Genomic DNA, 27,279 nt, shown 5'->3' with positions numbered 1-27,279 from the left:
GATGTGGTGGATGATATTGATGGACTTTCGAATGTTGTGCCATCCTTGCATCCCTGGGATGAATCCCACTTGGTCATGGTGTACGATGGTTTTGATGTATTTTTGAATTCGGTTTGCTAAAATTTTGTTGAGTATTTTTGCGTCTACGTTCATCAGGGATATTGGTCTATAGTTTTCTTTTTTGGTGGTGTCTTTGCCTGGTTTTGGTATTAGGGTGATGTTAGCTTCATAGAATGAGTTTGGGAGTATCCCCTCCTCCTCTATTTCTTGGAAAACTTTAAGGAGAATGGGTATTATGTCTTCCCTGTATGTCTGATAAAATTCCGAGGTAAATCCATCTGGCCCGGGGGTTTTGTTCTTTGGTAGTTTTTTGATTACCGCTTCAATTTCGTTGCTGGTAATTGGTCTGTTTAGATTTTCTGTTTCTTTTTGGGTCAGTCTTGGAAGGTTGTATTTTTCTAGGAAGTTGTCCATTTCTCCTAGGTTTCCCAGCTTGTTAGCATATAGGTTTTCATAGTAGTCTCTAATAATTCTTTGTATTTCTGCGGGATCTGTTGTGATTTTTCCTTTCTCATTTCTGATACTGTTGATTTGTGTTGACTCTCTTTTCCTCTTAATAAGTCTGGCTAGAGGCTTATCTATTTTGTTTATTTTCTCGAAGAACCAGCTCTTGGTTTCATTGATTTTTGCTATTGTTTTATTCTTCTCAATTTTATTTATTTCTTCTCTGATCTTTATTATGTCCCTCCTTCTGCTGACCTTAGGCCTCATTTGTTCTTCTTTTTCCAATTTTGATAGTTGTGACATTAGACCGTTCATTTGGGATTGCTCTTCCTTTTTTAAATATGCTTGGAGTGCTATATACTTTCCTCTTAAGACTGCTTTTGCTGCGTCCCACAGAAGTTGGGGCTTAGTGTTGTTGTTGTCATTTGTTTCCATATATTGCTGGATCTCCATTTTGATTTGGTCATTGATCCATTGATTATTTAGGAGCGTGTTGTTTAGCCTCCATGTGTTTGTGAGCCTTTTTGCTTTCTTTGAACAGTTTATTTCTAGTTTAATGCCTTTGTGGTCTGAAAAGTTGGTTGGTAGGATTTCAATCTTTTGGAATTTACTGAGGCTCTTTTTGTGTCCTAGTATGTGGTCTATTCTGGAGAATGTTCCATGTGCACTTGAGAAGAACGTGTATCCTGTTGCTTTTGGATGTAGAGTTCTGTAGATGTCTATTAGGTCCATCTGTTCTAGTGTGTTGTTCAGTGCCTCTGTGTCCTTACTTATTTTCTGTCTGGTGGATCTGTCCTTTGGAGTGAGTGGTGTGTTGAAGTCTCCTAGAATGAATGCGTTGCATTCTATTTCCTCCTTTAGTTCTGTTAATATTTGTTTCAGGTATGTTGGTGCTCCTGTATTGGGTGCATATATATTTATAATGGTTATATCCTCTTGATGGACTGAGCCCTTTATCATTATGTAATGTCCTTCTTTGTCTTTTGTTACTTTCTTTATTTTGAAGTCTGTTTTGTCTGATACCAGAATTGCAACACCTGCTTTCTTCTCTCTGTTGTTTGCTTGAAATATCTTTTTCCATCCCTTGACTTTAAGTCTGTGCGCGTCTTTGGGTTTGAGGTGAGTCTCTTGTAAGCAGCATATGGATGGATCTTGCTTTTTTATCCATTCTATTACTCTGTGTCTTTTGATTGGTGCATTCAGTCCATTTACATTTAGGGTGATTATTGAAAGGTATGAATTTATTGCCATTGCAGGCTTTAAGTTTGTGGTTACCAAAGGTTTAGGGTTAGCTTCTTTACTGTCTTACTGTCTAACTTAACTCGCTTGTTGAGCTATTATAAACACAATCTGATGATTCTTTATTTCTCTCCCTTCTTATTCCTCCTCCTCCCTTCTTCATATGTTGGGTGTTTTGTTGTGTGCTCTTTTTAGGAGTGCTCCCATCTAGAGCAGTCCCTGTAGGATGCCCTGTAGAGGTGGTTTGTGGGAGGCAAATTCCCTCAACTTTTGCTTGTCTGGGAATTGTTTAATCCCTCCTTCATATTTAAATGATATTCGTGCTGGATACAGTAGTCTTGGTTCGAGGCCCTTCTGTTTCATTGCATTAAGTATATCATGCCATTCTCTTCTGGCCTGTAGGGTTTCTGTTGAGAAGTCTGATGATAGCCTGATGGGTTTTCCTTTGTAGGTAACCTTTTTTTTCTCTCTGGCTGCTTGTAATACTTTGTCCTTGTCTTTGATCTTTGCCATTTTAATTATTATGTGTCTTGGTGTTGCCCTCCTTGGATCCCTTGTCATGGGAGTTCTGTGTACCTCTGTGGTCTGAGAGGCCATTTCTTCCCCTAGTTTGGGGAAATTTTCAGCAATTATTTCTTCAAAGACATTTTCTATCCCCTTTTCTCTCTCTACTTCTTCTGGAATGCCTATGATTCTTATATTATTTCTTTTATATTGATCACTCAGCTCTCTTAAAATTCTTTCATTCCTGGAGATCCTTTTATCTCTCTCTGCATCAGCTTCTCTGCGATCCTGTTCTCTGTTTTCTAGTCCATTAATGGTCTCTTGCATCTCGTCCATTCTGTTTTGAAGTCCTTCCAGAGCTTGTTTTATTTCTGAATTCTCCTTCCTTAGTTCTTGCATATTTCTCTGCAAGTCCATCAACATGGTTATGACTTTTGTTTTGAATTCTTTTTCAGGTAGACTGGCTAAATCTATCTCCCCAGATTCCTTCTCAGGGGAAGATGTAGCAGATGCCGAAGCTGTCTGGGTTAGTCTTGTCTGAATCATATTTTTTTGCCTTTTCATGTTGACAGGTGCTATTGACTGTCAGCTGGGAGGGCCAAAATTTTCACTTACTACTGGCCTTTCTTTACTGGGGCAACTGCGACCCCTAGTGGCTTGTGTTGGGTAATTGCGTGTAGAGTGGGTCTTTGTGTCTTGCCTGGCCGGGAGGGAGAAATTTCCCTTTCTGTGGGCGGAATTTGTCTCAGGCTGCTTCTCTGCTTTCGCAGCGCCCGGTGGGGTGATGGATGGGGGGGCTGCTTGACTGTTTGCCTCCGTGAGGGGTCTCAGAGCTGTTGCCCAGGGGGTTAGTGCACCCGGTTTTCCCTGTAATTTCCAGCTGCTGTACTGTGACCTGGGTTGTTTCCGTCAAGCTGTTAAGTCCCTGTCCCTTTAAGACTTTCAAAAAGCCCCCGCTTTTCTTTGTCACAGGGGCATCAGCTTCAGCACCCGCTCTGAGGTCTTACCCCCTGTTCTCCCAGTATCCAGGGCCCCCTGGGCATGTACTGTGTCTGCACTCTGGCCCGGATGGCTGGGGCTGGGTGTTCGGCAGTCCTGGGCTCCGTCTCCCTCCCGCTCTGCCTATTCTTCTCCCGCCGGGAGCTGGGGGGATGGGCGCTCGGGTCCCGCCGGGCCAGGGCTTGTATCTTACCCCTTTCACCAGTCGCTGGGTTCTCGCTGGTGTAGCTGCAGTCTGGCCACTGTCCTGCGTCTTCTGGTCTCTCTTTTAGGGCTAGTTGTGTTTGTTGTATTTTCAAAAGTATATATGTTTTTGGGAGGAGATTCCCACTGTCCTACTCACGCCGCCATGTTGGCTCCGCCCCCTAGTGATTTATTTTTTATCTCAAAGAATCCGTTTGGTTTTATTTTTTGTTTGTTTATTTCTATTTCACTGAATCCTCCTTTATTAAGCCCTGTCTTCTGCTTCAGTTGGGTGTTTACTGGTCTTCTTTTTCTAGTTCCTTAGAATAGAAGGTCAGATTTTTTATTTGAGACTTTCTTCTTTTCTAATTGTATATGATTTGCATCCTTTGAAATTTTTTGATATTTGGTTATGGCCCAGAATATGATATATTGGTAAATATTCCATGTGCACATGAGAAGAATGTACCTCTAAAGAATATACTTTAAAGTGTTTTCTGTTCTTGAGTATTATTTCTTCATATTCTTCCTCTTTCTTTTCCTTATTTTAACAAATAATACCACACTGGATGCCTGCAGAGAGGAGAGCTGTGTGGTTTTGAACTGTGTGAATAAATTTCCTATTCAGAAAATTTACATATTTTGAAGTTATAAAAATAATTGAATTATGGAGGTGGCCAAGCACAAAAGCTCTATACACACATACATACATACATACATACATACATTCATGAAACAGTATCATCAAGAGCCCAGAAATTAGGAGGAGTTCTTGGAGGACAGGAAAAGCACATGCTGTAAGATTGGCTAATTCAGGAACATGAATACCTGCAGTAGAAAATCAAACATATTCAGAGAAGCTTAAAGAACAGTCAAAATTGAATCCTGCAGAAGGTCCTAGGTTAACTGTGAGATGAAAGAGCTACTCTGTGAACAGATCTCCCCAATACCCACCAACACTTGGAAGAAAACACTTGATGTATGCGACCTCCTGTAAATTCTCAAAACCACACTCCAAAGACAGTGAATAGTTTGAGACAAATGCATACCTTCACAGTGGAAGGGAAGCAACAGATGTCCACATCTACCTAGAAAGAAAAAAAATTAGTCCTCCCTCTTCAGAAATGCCATGTTTATTTTGGCAATAGGGAGGGTCCCTATCCTACCTGCAAGCACCATGCCATGTACCCCAAAGGAAAACACCACTCCCTAATTGACACACTCTGCCCTCCCATCCCAAGGAGAATCCTATTACTGAAATGGACATCAAAGCTGTAGCTCAGATCCATGCTAATTACGTAGGCTAATCAAAGGTGCCCTTTACTGTTAAATATGAATGCACAAATATTAGCCAGGTATTTGAGGAAAGTAAAAGGGATCATGGTGAACAAGCAGAAGTGTTTCTTGGGGGAAAATAATATGTTATAGGAAACCGAAGAACTTTACCAAAAATTCAAGTTTATATTTTCACAATTTTAAAAGATGATGAATTTTTAACAGGTGACAAAAAGAAGGTATTGAATAGAGAACAAGAGAAAGTATTTGGAAAATAGACATGATATTGCAAAATTAAAAACTTACTAGATACCAGGTGCTCAGCACAGTCACCCTGCTCACAGGGTTCTAACAGAACCTAAACACAGCTCACCAGCCAACCCGGCCCACTGACCCCGGACCTGAGCTTCCCACCCCCTGACCTGTAGTGGACCCCGCTTCCGGTCCCATCCACGAGCTGCCCTCAGGCCGGAGCCCACCTAATGGCTCCCTGCTAGCCTACTCCGATGACGCCCGTGGGTCCCCGCCATTGACTTGGCCTCTGGCCACCCTTGCTGCCCACCATGGGGATGCTCCGAGGCCACTGCCGCCTGCGGCCCCACCACCAGCCATCACGTGCTGCCTTCACCTTCCTGCTGGTGCCACCAACCATGTCCGCTCTGCCGCCATGGCAGGTGCACCAGAACTATGACCCCAACTGCAAGGCCGCTGTCAACAGGCACATCAACCTGGAGCTGCACGCCTCCAACGTGTACCTGTCCATGGCCTTCTACTGGGAATGCGACGACGTGGCCTTGGAGCGCTTTGCCCAGTTCTTCCTGCACCAGTCCCGTGGGGAGAGGGAGCCCACTGAGAGGCTGGTGCACCTGCAGAACCAACGCGGGGGCCGCCTGCACCTCCGTGACATAAGGAAGCCCGACTGCAACGACTGGGAGAGCGGCCTGTGGGCCATGGAGGGCGCCTTGGTCCTGCAGAAGCGCGTGAACCAGAGCCTGCTAGATTTGCACTGCCTGGCCGTCACCGAGGGAGATGTGCACCTGTGTGAGTTCCTGCACCATCACCACCTGCACCACCAAGTCAAGGCCATCGAAGAGCTGAGGGACCATCTCGCCAGCCTGCACAAGATAGAGGCCCTGGAAGCCAGCTCTACATAGTACCTCTTTGACAAGTTCACCCTGGACAACAGCGACAAAAACTGAGGGGACTGCCTTCCCCATAGCCATGGGCAGTTCCCCCTGGTCACCATGCCGAGCGGTCTTATTGTAAGACTGCCCTTGCAAAGCATCCACTTCAGTTTTTCCTTCCAGTATTGCCATTTCTCCCAATGAAGTTATTTGGTTCCTAATAAATAAAGGTCTCTGGTTGATTATGTGTGCTAAACCCTCCTCTTTTAAGTTTTAAAACAAGTCTACAGTCGTCTGTCCACCCACCCATGCCCCATCCATGGGCGGTTCAGGATCTGCATAGATGGAGGGAGGTGTTCACAGACCTGGGAGAACACAAAATCCATGTTCTCTTTATAAATGAGGGCGGGTAGGGGAAGTGTTGGGGATGAGGGCCCTGGTGAAGGTGGGTGCAGGTACATGGTGAAAGTATAAAAATCCATGGTCTAGAATTCATCACAGTGCTTGCCTCTAAGGAAGAAGTGAATTGTGGAATTGGGTGGGGATTAAAATACAGGGAGTATTCAACTTTATTTTAAGTGTTTTAGCTCATTAAATTTTGCAAATTTTAATGTGTATTGTTTCTTAGTAACAGTGAGGAGAGGTGGGGCTGGAAACTGGCATAGTGGAGTAACTGTGGGGCAGGTTCACCCTTGTCAGTGATTATGGAAACTGTGCCTTAGCCTGGCTTCTCTGTAGACACAGGTGTGACTTCACATGGTCACCAGTGCCAGACAGCCATGTTGCTGTTACAAAACCTCTAGTTAGATTTTTCTTTTATGTACAATTTCTACTAGTAATTTGGTATAAGAAGAAAACCCTATATAAATAATATATATGTTACATATCCTATAAACGTTGAAATTATAACAGTTTTGAACATCAAAATTTTGATAATAATTATAAAGCAGATTGAGTCTCCCTGAGAAGAACCTTGCATGATAACCAAAAATCACTCAATAGAAATTCCAGGAGGGGGAAGCAGGTTGTGTAGAGAGGGGAGGTAATAATCAAAAATAGTTTTTAAAAATACTATAAACTAAATACTAGTTCCATATTTTTCTCCTTTAACCTACTGATGTTCTCAATTACGTTAGATTCTCCTATGTGGAATTATTTCTTTATTCCTGGATGGAATAAAACTTATTTGGTCACTGTTAATTTGCTACAGTTTTTTTATATATATAACTGATATATAACATTGCGTAACTTTAAGGTGTACAATGTGTTGATTTAATACACTTACATATTGTGAAATGACTGCCATCAAAGCCTGAGCTAAAACTTGCATCACCTCACATAATTACCATTTCTTTTTGGTGGTAATACCATTAAAGATTTACTCTCTAAGAATATTCAAGTATATAATACAATATTAACTATAATGACCATGCTGTACATTAGGTACTGTAAGTTTGTGTCCTTAAATCAACTTCCATTTCCCCCAACCTTCAGACTCTGGTAATCGCCATTCTCTTCTGTTTCTGCTCATTTTTTAATCGGGTTATTTGTTTTTTGGGTGTTGAGGCATGTGAGTCCTTTATATATTTTGGATGTTAACCCCTTATTGGATAAGTCATTTAGGAATATATTCTCCCATACTGTAGGATGCCTTCTTGTTCTACTAATGGAGTCCTTTGCCATACAGAAGCTTTTTAGTTTGATTTGTTCCATTTGTTCATTTTTGCTTTTGTTTCCCTTGCCCGAGATGTGTTCAAGAAAAAGTTGCTCATGTTTACATTCAAGATAGTTTTGTCTATGTTTTTTTCTAAGAGTTTTATGGTTTCATGACTTACATTCAGGTCTTTGATGCATTTTGAGTTTACTTTTGTGTATGGAGTTAGACAACAATCCAGTTTCATTCTCTTACATGTGGCTGTCCAGTTTTCCCAGCACCAGTTGTTGAAGAGGCTGTCATTTTCCCATGGTATATCTATAGCTCCTGTATCATGTTAATTGGTCATATATATGTGGGTTTATATCTGGGCTCTCTATGCTGTTCCATTGCTCTATGGGTCAGTTCTTGTGCCAGTACCAAATTGTTTTGATTACTGTGACTTTGTAACAGAGATTTAAGTTAGGGGGCTTAATTGCCCTAGCTTTGTTCTTCCTTCTCAGGATTGGTTTGGCTATTTGAAGTCTTTTGTGGTTCCATAGAAATTTTGGAACAATTTGCTCTAGTTCATTGAAGAATGCTATTGGTATTTTGATAGGGATTGCATTGAATTTGTAGATTGCTTTAGGCAGGATGGCTATTTTGATAATATTAATTCTTCCTGTCCATGAACACAGGCTGTATGTCCATTTATTAATGTCTTTATTTCTTTCATGAATGTCTTATAGTTTTCAGGGTATAGGCCTTTTACCTCCTTGGTTAGGTTTATTCCTAGGTATTTTATTCTTTTTGATGTAATTGTAAATGGAGTAGTTTTCCTGATCTCTTTCTCCTAATTTGTTGTTAGTATATAAGAATGCAACAGATTTCTGTGTATTAATTTTGTATCCTACAACTTTGCCGAATTCACTTATTAGTTCTAATAGTTTTGGGGTGGATTCTTTAGGGATTTTTATGTACTACAATATCATGTGATCTACAAACAGTAATAGTTTAACTTCTTCCTTACTAATCTGGATGCCTTTTATTTCTTTGTGTTGTCTGATTGCCATGGCTAGGACCTCCAGTACTGTGTTGAATAAAAATGGTGAGAGTGGGCATCCTTATATTGTTCCCAATCTTAGAGAAAAAGCTTTCAGCTTTTCATTGTTAACTATGATGTTGGCTGTGGTGTTGTTGTATATGGCCTTTATTACGTTGAGGTACTTTCCCTCTATACACATTTTGTTAAGAGTTTTTATCATGAATGGATGTTGAATTTTGTTGAATGCTTTTTCAGCATCTATGGAGATGATCATGTGATTTTTGTTCTTCTTTTTGTTGATGTGGTATATGATGTTGATGGATTTTTGAATATTGTACCATCCTTGCATCCCTGGAATACATCTGACTTGATCATGATGATGTTTTTTATGTATTTTTGAACTCGATTTGCTAATATTTCGTTGAGTATTTTTGCATCTATGTTCATCAGGGATATTGGTCTGTAATTTTCTTTTTTTGTGCTGCCTTTACCTGGTTTTGATATTAGAGTGATGCTGGCCTCATAGAACGAGTTTGGAAGTATTCCTTCACCTTCTACATTTTGGAAAACTTTAAGGAGGATGGGTATTAGGTCTTCACTAAATGTTTGGTAAAATTCAGTGGTGAAGCTATCTGGTCCAGGCGTTTTTTTCTTAGGTAATTTTTTGATTACCACTTCAATTTCATTGCTGGTAATTGGTCTGTTCAGATTTTCTGTTTCTTCCTGGGTCAGTCTTGAGAGGTTATATTTTTCTAGAAAGTTGTCCATTTCTTCTAGGTTATCCAATTTGTTAGCATATAATTTTTCATAGTATTCTCTAATAATTCTTTGTATTTCTGTGGTTTCCATAGTGATTTTTCCTTTCTCATTTCTGATTCTGTTTATGTGTGTAGACTCTCTTTTACTCTTGATAACTCGAAGGGTTTATCTATTTTGTTAATTTTCTTGATGAAATAGCTCCTGCTTTCATTGGTTCTTTTATTTTTTTAATTAAGGTATTACTGATATACACTTGTATGAATGTTTCACATGAAAAACAATGTGGTTACTACATTCACCCATATTATCAAGTCCCCACCCATACCCCATTGCAGTCACTGTCCATCTGTGTAGTAAGATGCCATAGGTTCACTATTTGCCTTCTCTATGCTACACTGTCTTCTCTGTGACCCCCCACACCATGTGTACAAAACATAATACTCCTGAATCCCCTTATCCCTCGCTCCCCACCCGCCCTCCCCCACCCCTCCCCTTTGGTAACCACTAGTCCCTTCTTGGAGTCTGAGTCTGCTGCTGTTTTGTTCCTTCAGTTTTGCTTTGTTGTTATACTCCACAAATGAGAGAAATCACTTGGCACTTGTCTTTCTCTGCCTGGCTTATTTCACTGAGCATAATACCTTCTAGCTCCATCTATGTTATTGCAACTGTTAGGATTTGTTTCTTTCTTATGGCTGAATAGTATTCCATTGTGTATATGTACCACATCTTCTTTATCCATTCATCTACTGATGGACACTTAGGTTGCTTCCATATATTGGCTATTATAAATAGTGCTGTGATAAACATAGGGGTGCATATGACTTTTTGAATCTGAGATCTTGTATTCTTTGGGTAAATTCGTAGGAGTGGCATTCCCAGATCAAACAGTATTTCTATTTTTAGTTTTTTGAGGAACCTCCATATTCTTTCCACAATGGTTGAACTAGCTTACATTCCCACCAGCAGTGTAAGAGGTTCCCCTTTCTCTTCATCCTTGCCAGCATTTGTTGTTCTTTCATTGGTTCTTTATATTATTTTATTCTCAATTTTATTTACTTTTGCTCTGAACTTTATTATGTCCCTCCTCCTACTTTAGGCCTCATTTTTTCTTCTTTTTCTAGTTTCATTAATTGTGAGTTTAGACTATTCATATGGGATTATCATTTCCTGAGGTAAGACGGTATTGCAATATACTTCCCTCTTAGCATGGCCTTTGTTGCGCCCAACAGATTTTCTGGTGTTGATTTGTTGTCATTTTTTTCCATGTATTGCTTGATCTCTGTTTTTATTTGGTCATTCATTGATCCATTGATTATTTAGGAGCATGTTGTTAAGCCTCCATGTGTTTGTGGGCTTTTTTGTTTTCTTTGCATAATTTATTTCTAGTTTCATACCTGTGTGGTGTGAGAGGCTAGTCGGTACAATTTCAATCCTTCTGAATTGACTAAGGTTCTTTTTGTGGCCTAGTATATGATCTATTATTGAAAGTGTTCCATGTGCACTTGAGAAGAATGTGTATCCTACTGCTTTTGGGTGACATGTTCTGTAGATGTCTGTTAGGTCCATCTGTTCTAATATGTTGCTCAGTGCCTCTGTGTCCTTACTTATTTTCTATCTGGTCGATCTGTCCTTTGGAGTGAGTAGTGTGTTGAAGTCTCCTAAATCGAATGCACTTTATTCTATTTCCCCTTTAATTCTGTTAGTATTTGTTTCATATATGCAGGTGCTCCTGTGTTGGAAGCATAGATACTTATAATGGTTATATCCTCTTGTTGGACTGACCCCTTTATCATTATGTAATGTCCTTCTTTGTCTCCCATTTCTTTCTTTGCTTTGAAATCTATTTTGTCTAATATAAGTACTGCAACTCCTGCTTTTTTTCTCCCTTTTAGTTGCATGAAATATCTTTTTCTATACTTTTACTTTTAGTCTGTGTATGTCTTTGGGTTTGAAATGAGTCTCTTGTAGGCAGCATATAGATGGGTCTTGTTTTTTATCCACTCAGTGACATCTTTAGATCATTGTATTCTGACCAATATCTATCGGTTATTCACTTATTACCATCGCAGGCTTTAGATTCTTGGTTACCAAAGGTTCAGGGTAGCTTCTTAACTGTCTAACAGTCTAACTTAACTCACTTAGTATGTTATTACAAACACAGTCTAAAGGTTCTTTTTGTTTTCCTTTTTCTTCTTCCTCCATTCTTTATATATTAGGTATCATATTCTGTACTCTTTGAGTATCCCTTGACTGACTTTGTTGGTCATTGATTTAATTGTCCATTTGCTTAGTAATTAATTGGTCTACTTCCTTTACCATGGTTTTATTTTCTCTGGTGACAGCTATTTAGCCTTAGGAGCAACTCCATCTTTAGCAGTCCCTTTAAAATACACTGTAAGATGGTTTTGTGGGAGGTAAATTCTCTCAGCTTTTGCTTATCTGGAAATTGTTTAGTCCCTCCTTCACATTTAAGTAATAATCTCACCAGATAGAGTATTCTTGTTTGGAGGCTCTTCTGTTTCACTGTATTAAATATATCATGCCTCTCCCTTCTGGCCTGTAAGTTTTCTGTTGAGAATTCTGATGATAGCCTGATGGGTTTTCCTTTGTATGTGATCTTTTTTTCTCTCTCTGGCTGCTTTTAAAAGTCTGTCCTTATCCTTGATCTTTGCCATTTTAATTATTATATGTCTTGGTGTTGTCTTCCTTAGGTCCCTTGTGTTGGGAGATCTGTGTAGCTCCATGGCCCGAGAGGCTATCTCCTTCCCCAGATTGGGGAACCACCTCAAAGACACTTTCTATCCCTTTTTCTCTTTCTTCTTCTGGTAAGTATATAATGCAAATATTGTTCCATTTGGATTGGTCACAATATTCTCTCAATATTCTTTATTCCTACAGATCCTTTCTTCTCTCTGTGCCTCAGCTTCTTTGTATTCCTGTTCTATAATTTCTATTTCATTTACTTCTCCTCTGCTTCATCTAATTTGCCTTTAAAGCCCTCCATTGTATGTTTCATTTTGGATACTGTATTTTTCAAAGTTTCTATCTCTCTCTTGAATTCCTCCCTGAGGTCTTGAATATTTTTCTGTAGCTACGTGAGCATGTTTATGATTTTTATTTTGAAACCTTTTTCAGGTAGATTGGTGAGTTCAGTTTCACTTAGCACTCTTTCTGGTGTTTGTGGGATTTAGGTTTATACCAGGTACTTTTGAAGTTTCATATTTGTAATAATAACTTGGTGTAGGCAGCACCCTCTAGCACCCAGTAGCTCTACTCTGGAGCTGCTCACCCCCTCAAGTGATGGCAAGTGGCATTGGTGCCTGCAGCGAGGAAAGAGCTCTTTCCTGCTTCCCAGCTGCTGTGCCTGCCTCCACTGCCAGGGCCAATGGGCTGAGCATGCAGGGAGGAGCATCTATGCTATGCTCTTGTAGCTGCCGTAGGCAGGACCCCCTGGCACAATGGCTGGGGCAGCAGATTTGCAAGCTGGTACCAGCTGGGAGGAAGGAGCAGCAAGCTGAATATCACAGTGGGGAGGCCTCAGAGATGCATTGCCAGTCATGGGAATGGCGTGCCTGAAGTTCTGGACGTTCCCAACCTGCAGGGCTGAGTGTGCTGGGACAATTTTTTCCACCTCTCCTTTCTCCTGAGCAGCAAGCTCTGTGCAAACCTTGCCCCTTTAGCAGCCCTCTCCCTGTTGGGAAGTCATGAGTGCCCACCTTTCTTTTGTCCCAGGGTGGCCAATTGTGTGTACCTGTTCTCCACAAGTGGCTGGGATCTCAGTCTCTCCAGGTATTCCACCTGTCTTAGCTTTCCAACCCCACTAATCTCCAGAGCACCATGTAATATAGGTTCATGCTCCCAGAGCAGATCTTCAGGGCTGGGGTGGAGGAAGAGCTTGGGTCCTGCCAGATTACTGCTTTGGTACTTTACCCTTTTCCATGAGGTCTGCTCTTTCCCCCAGATGTAGGTAGTCTGTCACAGCCTTCTTTCCTGTTGCTCTTTCAGGATTAATTGTATTTGCTATATTTTCATATTATATGTAGTTTTTGGAGGAGGTTTCTGTCTCACCTTTCAATGTCGCCATCTTTAATCGCCATCAGTACCTTTTTATTCAGGTTACATTAATTTGTAAAATAAACCAACATGCTTTTGACTATGCATTTATCATGTTAGGAAGATTTAATTTTGTAGGAAAGTAGAAATAAACACGTTTAAAATATGTTATGCGTCAAGTGCTTTTTGGCTTGCTCTGTCTGATGCCAGGCTTCTTGTGTTCAAATCTCAGCCCCAATGTTTATGTCTTAATCTAGTTTTTTTTTATTAGGAATCCTCTTTGGGCCTTCATTTCCTCAAGTAGGAAAGATAACTGTACCTTCATTATTGGGTGTGGATTGAGTCACTATAGGTAAAAAATCTGGTTTTGTAATTCCATTTTTGTCTAAGTTTTGTTTTTAAGCCATTTAACATAAATGTTTGATTATTCTCTTTCCAAATAAGTATAAGATTTGTCTGTAGATTTTTTAATTTATGTGAAAGGAACCAGAGAAATTGAATTATAAAATCCAAGCATGAAAAAAGGATTTCCATGTACATTATTGGTGCTTGAGTATCCCAAGTGATGTAGACAGTATAGAAAAGCTGGGTTTTGTGTGTAACTTTAAATGGGGGAAAAGGAGATGGTGATCTGAGAGTTGGGAATTATTTATTTTCTGCAGATAAATCAACTAAAAATCTGATACTTGGCTGGTCTCCATAAGTACATGCTGAAAAATGTTGTTCTGATTTACTGCAGCTTGATTCCAAATTTCTAAGGAATGTATATTTGTGTAAAGATTTGAATTGACATAAACATGGAAGAAAGTGTGAACAAAAATGTTAATAGGATTATAATTGCAGATGTTTTGATTTCTTTCATTGAAACATCAGAAATAACAAGTGAAAGTTAATAGTGTGTGCTTTTAGAAGCACAGTGTTTTTAAAAAGAGCTTCATGCATCTGTGTTTCATGAGTTTTAGTTATGATCCTAAAATAAACTGTATGCTTAGGTGTATGCTATTTATACTTTTAGCTTTTGCATATTTCCATCTGTATCTAGTCTTTAGTAAATCATAACATGCCCACATTTACCTTGGAAAAATCTACGTGGGGGTAGAACACAGATCATTTGAGGTCAGAACACTTTATATGGGAAGGAGTAAAAGTTGGCATCATAGGAAGACCCTGAACTTGCATCCTCAAGTGAACCTCATGGTACCTACCCATGGAGAGAGAAGAAACTACAAAAAGGCAATAAGTATATACCTATCAATAAGTGAAGTTTGAATGGACTAAATTGTTCCTTGAGAAGACATAGGGTGGCCAAATGGGTCTTTTCTTTAATCCTTCTATATGCTGCTTACAAGGAACTTACTTCAAACCTACAGCTACTTTCAGTCTGAAAGTGAAGGAATGAAAAAAGACCATGCAAACAAACGAAAGCTGGGCTAACAGTACTTAGATATTATGGAGGTTAGAAGCAGGGAAAGATGGTGGAAACTGAAACAACAACTGCATGGAATGTGACTCATTCTGAAAATGACCTGAAGACTGGAACAATAGACTGGCCACATTGAGAAGAATGGGAAGGACAGACATGTGGTTAGGAATCAAACTCTGGTGTGGTGACACACAAGTAGGAGGGATATTTCAAGTCCCATAAGAGTCAACCTCAGCCTTGGCGATCTGTAATGAGAAGATGCATCCCCATAATATCTGACTTTAAAAATCAGTGGGGCTTAACTCTGGAAGAGCCAGTGGGCCCTAAGAAATGGAGTCTCTGCTCTTAAAAGGCCAGAGCACTATATCACTCAGTTCAATACCCAGCATAGAAGCAGCACTCTGAAAAGCACCTGAATTATATGTGAAGGAGATTTTTTGACCTATTTCAGGATGTGTGCCAGATGGGCAGGGATCTTCAGGAGCTTTCTCTGGAACTGGAAGTGCAGAGATAAGCATTATTTCTTAACCTCCTACTTCAGCCTGGCTGGCCAGACCTGTAGAAGAGCCAGTTTTTCCATCTACGTTATTAGCACCAGCATTACCCAGAGGGCATCCCTGCATATCAACTCCTATAATAGGGAGGAGAGCTAGCCTTAACCAACAGCATACACACAATAGTTAAAGCTATGCCTCTTAGCCAGCCATGCAGAGATCAAGCCCTTCCATGCTCCCAGAGTGGTTGTGACCAGTTGCTGACAGACTAAAGGCCAGTCTGGTCACAATAAAAAAATGGGTCAAGAAACCAAAGAAATAGAAAAATATCTAACTTTGTATTTCATTGAACTAGAAGAAGAAACAACATCCAAAGTTAGAGAAATAATAATAAATATCACAGCAGAAATAAAGTAGAAAAGATCAATGAAACCAAAATGGTTCCTTGAAAACATACAAAATAGATAACACCTTTAGACCAACTCATCGAGAGAGAAAGGACTCAGAACAGAAATGAAATTGGAAAAGTTGCAACTCCACAGAAATACAAAGGCTTCTAAGAGACTTTTTTTGTTGTTGTTATCAGTAATCTACAATTACATGAAGAACATTATGTTTACTAGGGTCCCCCCTTCACCAAGTCCCCCCGACGAACCCCATTACAGTCACTGTCCATCAGCGTAGTAAGATGTTGTAGAATCACCACTTGTCTTCTCGGTGTTGCACAGCCCTCCTCATGCCCCCCACACACATTATACATGCTAATCATAATGCCCTCTTTCTTTTTCCCTGCCCTTATCCCTCCTTTCCCACCCATCCTCTCCAGTTCCTTTCCCTTTGGTAACTGTTAGTCCATTCTTGGGTTCTGTGATTCTGCTGCTGTTTTGTTCCTTCAGTTTTTCTTTGTTCTTATACTCCACATGAGTGAAATCATTTGGTATTTCTCTTTCTCCGCTTGGCTTGTTTCACTGAGCATAATACCCTCCAGCTCCATCCATGTTGCTGCAAATGATTGGATTTGCCCTTTTCTTATGGCTGAGTAGTATTCCATTGTGTATATGTACCACATCTTCTTTATCCATTCATCTACTGATGGACACTTAGGTTGCTTCCATTTCTTGGCTATTGTAAATAGTGCTGCAATAAACATAGGGGTGCATCTGTCTTTTTCAAACTGTGCTGCTGCATTCTTAGGGTAAATTCCTAGGAGTGGAATTCCTGGGTCAAATAGTATTTCTATTTTGAGCTTTTTGAGGAACCTCCATACTGCTTTCCATAGTGGTTGAACATTTACATTCCCGTCAGCAGTGTAGGAGGGTTTCCCTTTCTCCACAACCTTGCCAACATTTGTTTTTGTTTGTCTTTTGGATAGTAGCCATCCTTACTGGTGTGAGGTGATATCTCATTGTGGTTTTAATTTGCATTTCTCTGATGACTAGCGATGTGGAGCATCTTTTCATGTGTCTGTTGGCCACCTGAATTTTTTCTTTGGAGAACTGTCTGTTCAGCTCTTCTGCCCATTTTTTAATTGGATTATTTGCTTTTTGTTTGTTGAGGTGCGTGAGCTCTTTATATATTTTGGATATCAAGCCTTTATCGGATCTGTCATTTATGAATATATTCTCCCATACTGTAGGTTGCCTTTTTGTTCTATTGATGGTGTCCTTTGCTGTACAGAAGCTTAAGAGAATTTTATGAACAATTATATGCCAATAAATTTGACAACCTAGAAGAAATGGATAAATTACTACAAACATACAATCTTCCAGGACTAAACCAGGAAGGCATGCTTCCATACTCATCATATTAGGCCACCATTATCCTGATATCAAAACCAGACCAATATTCCAGATGAACATTGATGTAAAAACTCTTAACAAAATACTAGCAAACTAAATTAAAAAATGCATTAAAGGGATCATTCACCATGAAGTGGAATTTTCTTCTGTGGCTACAAGGATGGCTCAATATCTGCACATCAGTGTGATTATGAATCCCACTCATCTGGCACCAAATGCTTTGGTGTCTTTTTTCCCTACACTTACATATAACAATAATATACACAGTAGTAATACTAGTATAACTCCATTCAGGTTCCCAGACCTGATTCCAGTGTGTGTAAGTATATGAGAGTGGTGTCTTTCAACACATACTAACACCAAGCAATTCTCAAACACCAACAGGGTGTCCGAGAACTCAATTATGATGCTATCTGCCCAGAGACAGCATCAAATTCCCCAGGTTAAAGATTCTGTTCTGTAAGACTGCCCTCCACCCCCAATTCCAGGTGCTGGTTGCAAGTTCCAGGCAGCTCCCTGTGCTTCTGACATACCAGCTGCAGATTAGAGGTTCCCATGACTTCCCCTCTAGGTTCAATTAATTTGCTAGAACAGCTCACAGAAATTAGGAAAACACTTATGATTACCAGTTTAATATTACCAGTTTAATAAAGGATACCATAAAGGAGCTTCTATCCTTGTGGGGCTTGGGGCCTGGCTCAGTGGCACATTCTTGTTCCCCAAGCATAGACACTGTCTCTGAAAGAAGCAGGATGCAACCAAGCAGCACAGAGCACAAAAGTGAGAGCTCTTTTCATGGGTTTTCGTGAAGTTTTCATTGCATAGTCATAATTGACTAAATTATTGGCTATTGGCTGATTCAGCCTCCAGCCCCTGCACTTGGGTGGGGTCCAAAATTCTCTCATTAACATGACAAAATACCCATTTCACCTTTAAGACTCTGTAGTGTTTTCAGGAACTGTGGATGAAGACCAAATATGTATATTTCTTATAACTCATTCTATCACAGTGATGTACCGCATTAACAAAGGTAAGATTAAAATGATAACTATCATTTCAGTATATGCAGAAAGAATAGTTGACAATAATTAACATCCATTCATGAAACGAACTCTCAACAAAGTGGGTACAGAATTAACATAGCTTAACATAATAAAGGCCATATATGACAAACCCACAGGTAACAACATAATGGTGAAAAGCTGAAAGCTTTTCCTGTAAGATCAGGAACAAGACAAGAATGCCAACTCTCACCACTTTTACTCAACATAAACTACTGGAAATCCTAGCCCCAGCAGTCAAACAACAAAAAGAAAGAAAAGGCACCCAGATTGGTAAGGAAGAAAACTAGAGCTATTTGCAGATGACATGATACTACGTGTAGAAAACCCTAAAGACTCCACCGAAAACACTACTAGAATAAATCAGTATACAGAAATTTGTTGCATATCTATACACTAATAACAAACTATGAGAAAAATTAAGAAAACAGTCCCATTTACAGTGCATCAAAGATAATAAAATACCAAGGTATAAATTTAAGCAAGTAGGTGAAATATTTGTACTCCAAAAACTAACACATTGAGAAAAGATATACATTAATGGCTATACTACCCAAAGCAATCTACAGATTCAGTGCAATCCCTATCAAAATACCAATGGCATTTTTCACAGAACTAGAATAAGGAACCCTAAACTTTGTGTGGAACCACAAAAGACCCCAAATAGCCAAAGCAATCTTGAGAAGGAACAATAAATCTGGAGGTATTATGCACCCTGATTGCACACTATACTACTAAGGTATAGTAATCAAAACAGTATGGTACCAGCATTTAAAAAGGCAGACACATGGTCCAACAGAACAGAATAGAAGAACCCAGAAATAAACCCACACTTATATGGTCAATTAATATATGACAAAGAAGGCAAGAACATACAATGGGTGGAAAAGACAGTGTCTTCAATGAATGGTGCTGGCATAACTGGGCAGCTATATGTAAAAGAAAGAAACTAGATCACTTTCTTACACCATATATAAAAGTAAACACAAAATATATTAAAGATTTAAATGTCAGACCTGAAAACATTAAACTCTTAAAGGAAAACATAGGCATTAGCAATATTTTTCTGGATATGTGTCCCCAGGCAAGAGCAACTAAAACAAAACAATGAGACATCAAACTAAAAAGTTTTTACACAGTGTAGGAAACTATCAACAAAACAAAAAGGCATCCTACTGAATGGGAGAAGGTACTTATGAATAATATATATAGTTTGGATATCAAGCTCTTACTGGATATAATGAATTCATATAACTCAATAATTTTTTTAAAACCTGGTAAAAAAAATGGGCAGAAGATCTGAATAGAAATTTTTCCAAAGATGACGTACAAATGGCCAACAGACACATGAAAATATCTGAACATCACCAATCATCAGGGAAAAACAAATAAAAACTACAATGAGATACCACTTCACACCTGTCAGAATGGCTATTACCAAAATGACAAGAAGTGTTGGCCAGGATGTGGAGAAAAGGGAATCCCTGTACATTGTTGGTGTGGATAGAAATTGGTGCAACCATTATGGAAAACAGTTTGGAGGTTACTCTAAAAATAGAGCTATCATATGATCCAGCACTTCCCCTTCTGGGTATTTAGCTGAAGAAAATGAAAACACTAATTCAAGAAGATTTACATACCTATATGTTTACTGCTGCATTATTTCCTATTGCCATGACATGGTAACAACCTGAGTGTCCATCAATAGATGAAAGGATAAAGAAGAAGTGGTACATATGCACAATTGAATATTACTCAGACATTAAAAAGAATGACATCTTGCCATTCATGACAATATCAATAGACCCTGAGGGAATTATGTTGAGTGAAATAAGTCAGAGAAAGACAAATACTGTATGAGTTCACTTATATATGTGGAGTCTTAAACACAAAACAGAAGCAGACTCATATATACTAAGAATATGCTGGTGGTTACCCAAGGGGAGGGTGAAGGGAGGTGGAGGGACAGGCAAAATAGGTGAAAGTTTGTACCTCTTAGTCCCCTTCAACTATAAGTCATTGGAATATAATGTACACCATAGGGTACATATATTCAGTAATATTATGATAACTTTGGCGACAGTTGCTAAACCTGTAGTTGTGATCATTTTGTAACGTGTAACAATATTAAATCGCTATGTCATATATGTGAAACTAATGCAGTATTGTATGCCATTTATAATTCAAAAAAGTATGATGGGGATAATAAAAACAAAAAGTCACTACCCCTGATCTAGTCCAACTCCCTCTCTTTGTCCATTTGGATAGTGACCTAACTCCCTTCTTCAGCTCCACTTTTCCCACTTTATATTGCAAGGGCTCCCTCTCTTGATGCCAGATACTTAATATCAGTGCCCGGTGGTGCCCACAAATAAAGATGACTGAGAAAAGCATTTATTGGCAAGTTTAAGCATTAAAAACCGAGTCAATAGCACTGGGATTGGGGGTGGTCATTGTACCACGGTACAGGATAAATTAGTCAGTCAATTTGAAGCAGATAATTAATTTTTGTATATCAGTCATGATCACTACCACTTATTGTTTGTATGCCAGGAACTCACTTAGACATGTTACATGTTATCTGATCTGATGCCCAGACAGCCTGTAAGACAGTTTGTATTACCAGTTTTACAGGTAAGGAAACGAAAGCTTAAAAGGGTAACTAGCTAGTAATTGGATCGGGTTTCCTTTTTATCTTTTCAATATTCCGCCCACCCCCACCCCCCATTACAGACTTGAACTACTAGACCACATGTCTTTTGGGATTACAGTCCAGGTTCAGAAATAACCAAATGCAGTTTCTTCACTGGGCTGAGCTTAACATTCCGTGATCATCTGTGCACTAAACTTTGGGCGGGGAGAGGAAGTTGGTGAGGAAGGTCCCGTGGAAGGGGGGGACCCTAAGCAGAACTATTAGGAAACAAGGCATTCATCTGTGAAGTAAAGTTTGAGTACCAAGAGCCTACAACAGCCTAAAAAGCACATAATATGAGTGATGATGGGGATCAGTGATGAGAACTTCACAGTTGGACATGGAAAATGATTTCTGATTTAATTTTTAAGGGAAGATTATTTGGTTTAATTGGGAAAGGGGAAATCCCTCGTTTTGATGCAAAAACAAAATCCCTTTGCTTTTCAATCAAAAATACCCCAGCTGAAAATATAAAGGACTCTTGGGTTCTGACTGAGAATTTTAGGGAAGATCCAGAGTGTGCAGCGTACTCCAGTTTATTTGTAATTTCTCCTCATGGAAAATATTATTTGTAGCTTGAGCTAACAAATCTGGTTTTGTTTTTTTGTTCATTATGTTAATACCACCCAGACATTTGTTCCTTTAGTATTTTCCATCTTTTGCTCATACTGATTGCTTGTTTATTTTGTCTCTCATTTTCAGAAGGAGTTTTGGAACACCTACACAAAAGCACAACAAGGAGAGAGTAACAGAGGAAGCGACTGGTTTCAATTTTACCTTACCTTTCCACTCATCTTTGGCCTCTTCATTATCCTCCTTGTCATTTTCCTAATCTGGAGATGCTTCCTAAGAAACAAAACTCGCAGGCAGACAGTGACTGAAGGCCACATCCCTTTCCCGCAGCAACTTAATATTATCACTCCACCTCCTCCACCAGATGAAGTGTTTGATAGCAGCGGATTGTCGCCAGGCTTTCTGGAGTATGTAGTTGGGCGCTCAGATTCCGTCTCCACTCGCCTGTCCAACTGCGATCCCCCGCCTACCTATGAGGAAGCCACTGGCCAGGTCAGCCTGCGGAGGAGTGAGACAGAACCTCATTTAGACCCACCCCCGGAGTATGAGGTCATCATTAACTCCAACTCAGCCAGTGCTATTGCTATGGTGCCTGTGGTCACCTCCATCAAATGAAACTGCAAACTTCTTTTTACTATCGTAATTTTTAAAGTACTAATGAAAGAACTTTATAGCACTTTACCACTACATAAATGTGCATTGACTTATTTTATTGGACTCTGACAGCATACCACTTCACAGTGTCTGATTTTTCATTAGTTGTGTTTCCTACTATAAAATCATTATCCCTGCCTATTTTTGCTAATAGAAATACATGAAGAGGGAAAAACTAGTAAGTTTTGGAGGTCTTCATGTTATGTGATGAGATACACATATATGTGTGTCGGTATCTATATCTATGTATGTGTATTTGCATATATACATACATGTGTAAGTCAGCCCAATATATGTGCAACTGTCTTATAAAACCATTAACTTCTAAATCACACCTATAAAGTGAGCATTACTCACAAAAACTGGAGGGAAAAGGCACCAATAATTTGTGTAATAGATAAACATGCTATTGAATTTAAGATGAACTTAGCATGTTTTCTAATTCTTAGTGGCTTTTGTTCACCTTTTTCTTCCGCTGCCTTAAACGGGAAAAAAAATTAATGTAGTCCATCTTGACTGTAGGAACATCTCAGAAAGAGACAGGGATACAGGGAAAGCGCAGTACGAGCTGCCTTGTTTATAGTACAGAGCAGGAAAATCATTGATCATTAGTGGCATTTGGGTAATTTTATGGGGGAATTTTGTTGTTGTTGACTGCCTCCTCCCCCAAATTAAAGTGTTTGCTTAAGTATCTGTGAAAGTCTCCTGCAGTTTGTATTAAATGTGTTGGTGGAGAGGATTTCCTGGCAACAGAGTAATTTCTAAAGTGAATAAGTGTATTTATGACAGAATAGATACAGACTTGTCTTTGCTCATTGGTGATAATTATTTTCTTCTTACTGTTTCACTGCCTTTTCCTCTGTTGTCTACTCCCTCTCCTCCAGGCACAGAATTGAATCTTCAAGCACCTAAGAATTTAGGTGAAATAAAATTCTTGAAATTATTTTCTTAGTGTGTTTGTATAGATGGAAGTCTTTGCTTCAAGATGATTAGGAGGCATTTTTCCATTACTTAGAACTATGGTTTTTATATTGTTCTCCAGTTGGTGAAGGGAGATTATCAGTCGGAGAAATGTCTGCCATGCCCAAGCCTCCTTACTGTTGGATAAAATAGTTGATGAGGCAGAAAGAGTGCAGATCACAGAAGCATCATACACCCTGCTGCCTCCCCCAGTCCTGCCCTGGAGCCCAGACAAGGAGGAATGCTGGAGAGAACCCTGAACTAGGAGGCGGATTGCCTCAATTTGAGTCCCGTTCTGCAACACCCTTGCCATGGTAGCTGGGGAAAGAACCATAGCTGACCCTCAATTTCTCCAGCTCTGATGGTTATGTCAACTGTCTTGCCCTTCTCCCGGGGGTTTTAAAAGGATCTAATGAGATGGTGTGCTTGAAAGTCATTTGTAAGATACAAAGAGCTATCAAAGTGCAAAATCATAGCATTGTTCTTATTGCACTTCGGGGGGAATTTTCTCCCTCTGTTTCCCTACAATATATCAGAGCTTTCACATAGGGAGAAATGGAGTAGGCTGAGCATAAATGGCCAACACGGTCCTAATCTGAGTGTGTGGGCTATTAGTTAAGCTCCTGTCATTCTCTGGTCTATGCCAATGCTGTGCCAACATAAAGATGACAGCCAGCTCAGCACAAACAGCATTAAGCATGTTGGAAAGGGAACTAAGATGTGTTACTAGGTTTTGTAGCTTTCATGGCCTAAAAATGAATAAATCTTAACCCTGATCCCAGAAGAAATGTTCTGAATTTGGCCACAAGCACATGGTGATCTCTGACTTCTAATGAAAGCTGAACATGAGAGTGTTTGATTCAGTGACTTATGTGGATATTTTGGTTTTTTTTAATGAAAATTAAAGCTCCTTTTGTGTGGACTTTTGTGGGTTTTTTGGTCATTAATATCAGGCCTTAGATTAAACCAGCAGTTTTCAAAGTGAGGCCCAGGAACCCCTGGGGGTCCTTGAGAGCCTTCCAGGGGATCAGTGAGATGAAAACCATTTTCATAATATGAAGGCACTATTTGTCTTTTCACTCTCTTTCAAAAGAGTTGAAAATGTAAAACAATGCCATCTTCCCACAAACCTTTTTTCTGTTTTAGATTAATAGAGCTATTTTCTTAAAATTGTTATTTATGTTAGCATGTAGTAGATTTTTTATTTTTAAAATGACTACATTAAAGTTTTTCAGTGTTATTTTCTAATATGGTAAATACAGGTAAGATATAAACTCTATAAATAAAGGCTCTTTGGCATCCAGTTCCCCAATAAATTTTAAGAGTACAAAGGGGTCTGGAGACTACGTTTAAGAATTACACAGTTAGAGAAAGGAGCAGGATGTTCTATTACAAGTATATATTCTCACAACTTTATTTTACATTTAACTTCCTGATAATTGGGTTTAATGTTGCCGCTAAGAGATATCTGAATTGCAGTATAAGATAAAATGTTGATTCTTAAAGCAAAAGCCAAATGGTTAGGCTTTAAACTGATCAATGGCTGTAGCTTTTTAAACTGTTGGTCAAAACACAGTAGTTCATAGTGATAACGGCACAGCCACAAGTCCTGTGGCAGCAGTCATGTGATAATGACAGGATAAACAAAATACCACCTTCTTCAAGAACCATTCTCTTAGGTTTGTTTTGCTTAATTTTGATTTGGGTTTCATACTTTTAAAAACCTTTTTGCTACCCCATCTGTTTTTATAAATGGAGTTTCTGAACATTTGTTGTAATTAAAGGGGCTTGCTGGAATAATATATATTTTTCATATTTTTGCCTTTCTTACGATTAATTAACATTACATTCACTTTTGATCATTTTTGATAAAGGTTTATTTTTATAGATAAATGTAGTACCTTTCTTAAGCAGTAACTAAAGTGAATTAACCATTTTCATTTTGCATTTAAATGACAGAATGGGCTTAATGGTCTTCCAGTGGGATGGTTTCCAAGCCTCCACGTGCAGTGGTTGTGTCTGGAACCCCAGAACTGACACTTTCTGCCTCCTTGCTTTGAATGTCAAAATGAATTGTATCTTATTAAAGTAAATCTTTTTTCTGTTGACCAGTACAAATAGAGATGCTGTTTGATTCATTCTTAATGATTTCAAGACTGATGCTCTGCTATGATAACTGGAAGTAGCTTTAACTTGGTGTTCTGTGAATAGCATGTATTATAATATTTCACATTTTTAAACACTTGGTTTACATTAAATTATGGTATTTAACTATTTTTATGTTTATACTAGGTAAGGTTTTTCTTACGTTTCTGTGTTTCTGGTATGCTAAATAAAGCTATTTTTAAACCCAAAGGCTTCTTCTGCCCTGTATTAATTATATTAAGGCTAAGTGATAAACATGGTACAAATGCTCTTATTAGTTATGGTCTTTTATCAAGGTAAAGTTATTACATTTCTTTTTTCTTACGAATTTAGTAAATATTGTTGAGTAAAGAAATCAGAAATTAGTAAATATCTCGGTATTCTCAGCATAAGAACTTTCTGTACTACTTTTGAATGATGCTAGCATGATACAAAATGAGAACACTTGCTCCAAGTACTGGCAATAGTGTTGTCTGAAGATACCAAGCAGCTGGTTTTTTCTTCTTTCGTGGAACAGCTTGCATTTGACATCTGGAGAGATGAGAAAGGAATGCACAAGATGGAAACACTTGTAACCAAAAGGCTTCTCCGTAAGTACCTCAAAGACTAAAAGCTGGTGCAACATGTCATTGACCAAGCAAATGTAAATATGCTTTGATCTTCATGGTATAAAAAAATTAAATTATTATATTCAAGAAGGAATTTTAAGTATAAAAAGTCTTAAGTATCCATTTTGTAAGTATACATCCCCAGAGAGTTGTCCAAAATGTCATAAAAAGATAAGAAATAACAAGTGTTGGCAAGGATGGGGAGAAAAGAGAATGCTCATACACTGTTGGTATGACTGCAAATTGGTACAGCCACTATGGAAAGCAGTATGGAGGTTTCTCAAAAAAACTGAAAATAGAAATACTATATGACCCAGCAATTGCACTCCCAGGGATTTACACAAAGAAAACAAAATCAGTACTCTGAAAAGATATATGCATGCCTTTGTTTATCACAGCATTATTTATAATCACCAGAATATGGAAGCAACATAAGTGTCATCAGTACATGAATGGATAAAGCAGAGATAGTACATATATACAGTGGAATATTACTCAGCCATAAAAAATGAAATATTGCCATTTGCAGCAACATGGATAGAACTAGAGGGTATTAATGCTGAGGGAAATAAGTCAGAGAAAGATAACTACTATATGATTTCACTTATTTGTGCAATCTAAAAAAAAAACAAAACAAATGACTCATAAACACACAGAACAGACTGGTGGTTACCATAGGTGGGGAGGGGGCAAAATAGGTAAGGGGAAAAAATTAGACAAAAATGTCATAAAAAGGTACTTTAAAAATATATATCAATTTCTAAAAATTATATAACATATAGATTAATACATGCATGTAACCCAACACCCAGATCAAGATAATTTTAGCACCCCAGAAGACTCCCTCATAACCCCTTCCTTAAATGTATCTCAATTCTCACATCTATCACAAGAGATCAATTTTAAAATTTTCATACTTAGCCATGGCCATATCAATGTTCCTCTCTTCCTTTCTTAAATTCTTAAGGCATTTCAGAAAAGTTCAAACTAGAAGTTCCAGAGCTGCTCTTCATATCTTGGCTCCTCCTTAAAATCACCTACTCCTCTCTAAGTGTTTTCTACATAATGTGAAGCAATTTGAGGGCAAGAATTAGGTATAATCTTCTTAACTTTCTTCCCCAAATTCATGAAATACCTAAAAGTGAGGGCTTTATAAGACAAAAATTGACCAAAACATCAGTAGCTTTCTGTCTGATCTCCCTAATGCTCATGTTTCTGCTGTATTTCTTATCCCTTGCCATTTCCTTAAAATTTGCATGATGATATTTTTTTCAGTTATTTTATTTACTTTATTTCAATCATTTCTTTAGATTTCAAAACCCACTATATTCTGGAACCACAGGCTCTTCTAACCATATCCTTCCATTGCTCAGATGATAGATACCTATAAAGTGCCTACTTTGTGTAAGATACTAAGGGGATTAGAAAGTAAGGGTGCATATAGCCCTTGTCCCTAGGGATTCTGCAATCAGACTTGAGTAACCTAATCTACTAATTTAGTGTAACCCTAATTCCACTTCAGCTCAGAGACTCTTTCTGTCCAAAGTCCCAT

The 27,279-nt window shown here is 38.8% G+C and overlaps 1 protein-coding gene and 1 pseudogene across 4 annotated transcripts in view; both read left to right on the top strand.

Moving 5' to 3' along the window:
- Positions 1-25,329, top strand: part of PRRG1 (proline rich and Gla domain 1) — a 148,711-nt gene extending 123,382 nt beyond the window's left edge. For all 4 annotated transcript variants that reach the window (XM_036908997.2, XM_057496002.1, XM_036908999.2 and 1 more), the window contains one exon: positions 21,490-25,329. In XM_036908997.2, coding sequence (XP_036764892.1) covers positions 21,490-21,975 — 486 coding nt within the window. In that variant the 3' untranslated portion in view covers positions 21,976-25,329. The remainder of the gene's footprint in view (positions 1-21,489) is intronic.
- On the top strand, positions 5,069-6,125 carry LOC118924320 (ferritin heavy chain-like; annotated as a pseudogene).
- Positions 25,330-27,279: the final 1,950 nt, after the last annotated feature.

Source organism: Manis pentadactyla, chromosome X (genome assembly GCF_030020395.1).
Source record: "Manis pentadactyla isolate mManPen7 chromosome X, mManPen7.hap1, whole genome shotgun sequence".
NCBI lineage: Eukaryota > Metazoa > Chordata > Mammalia > Pholidota > Manidae > Manis > Manis pentadactyla.
The sequence above is the reverse complement of the archived record's forward strand: the minus strand, read 5'-3'. Positions and strand labels throughout refer to the sequence as shown.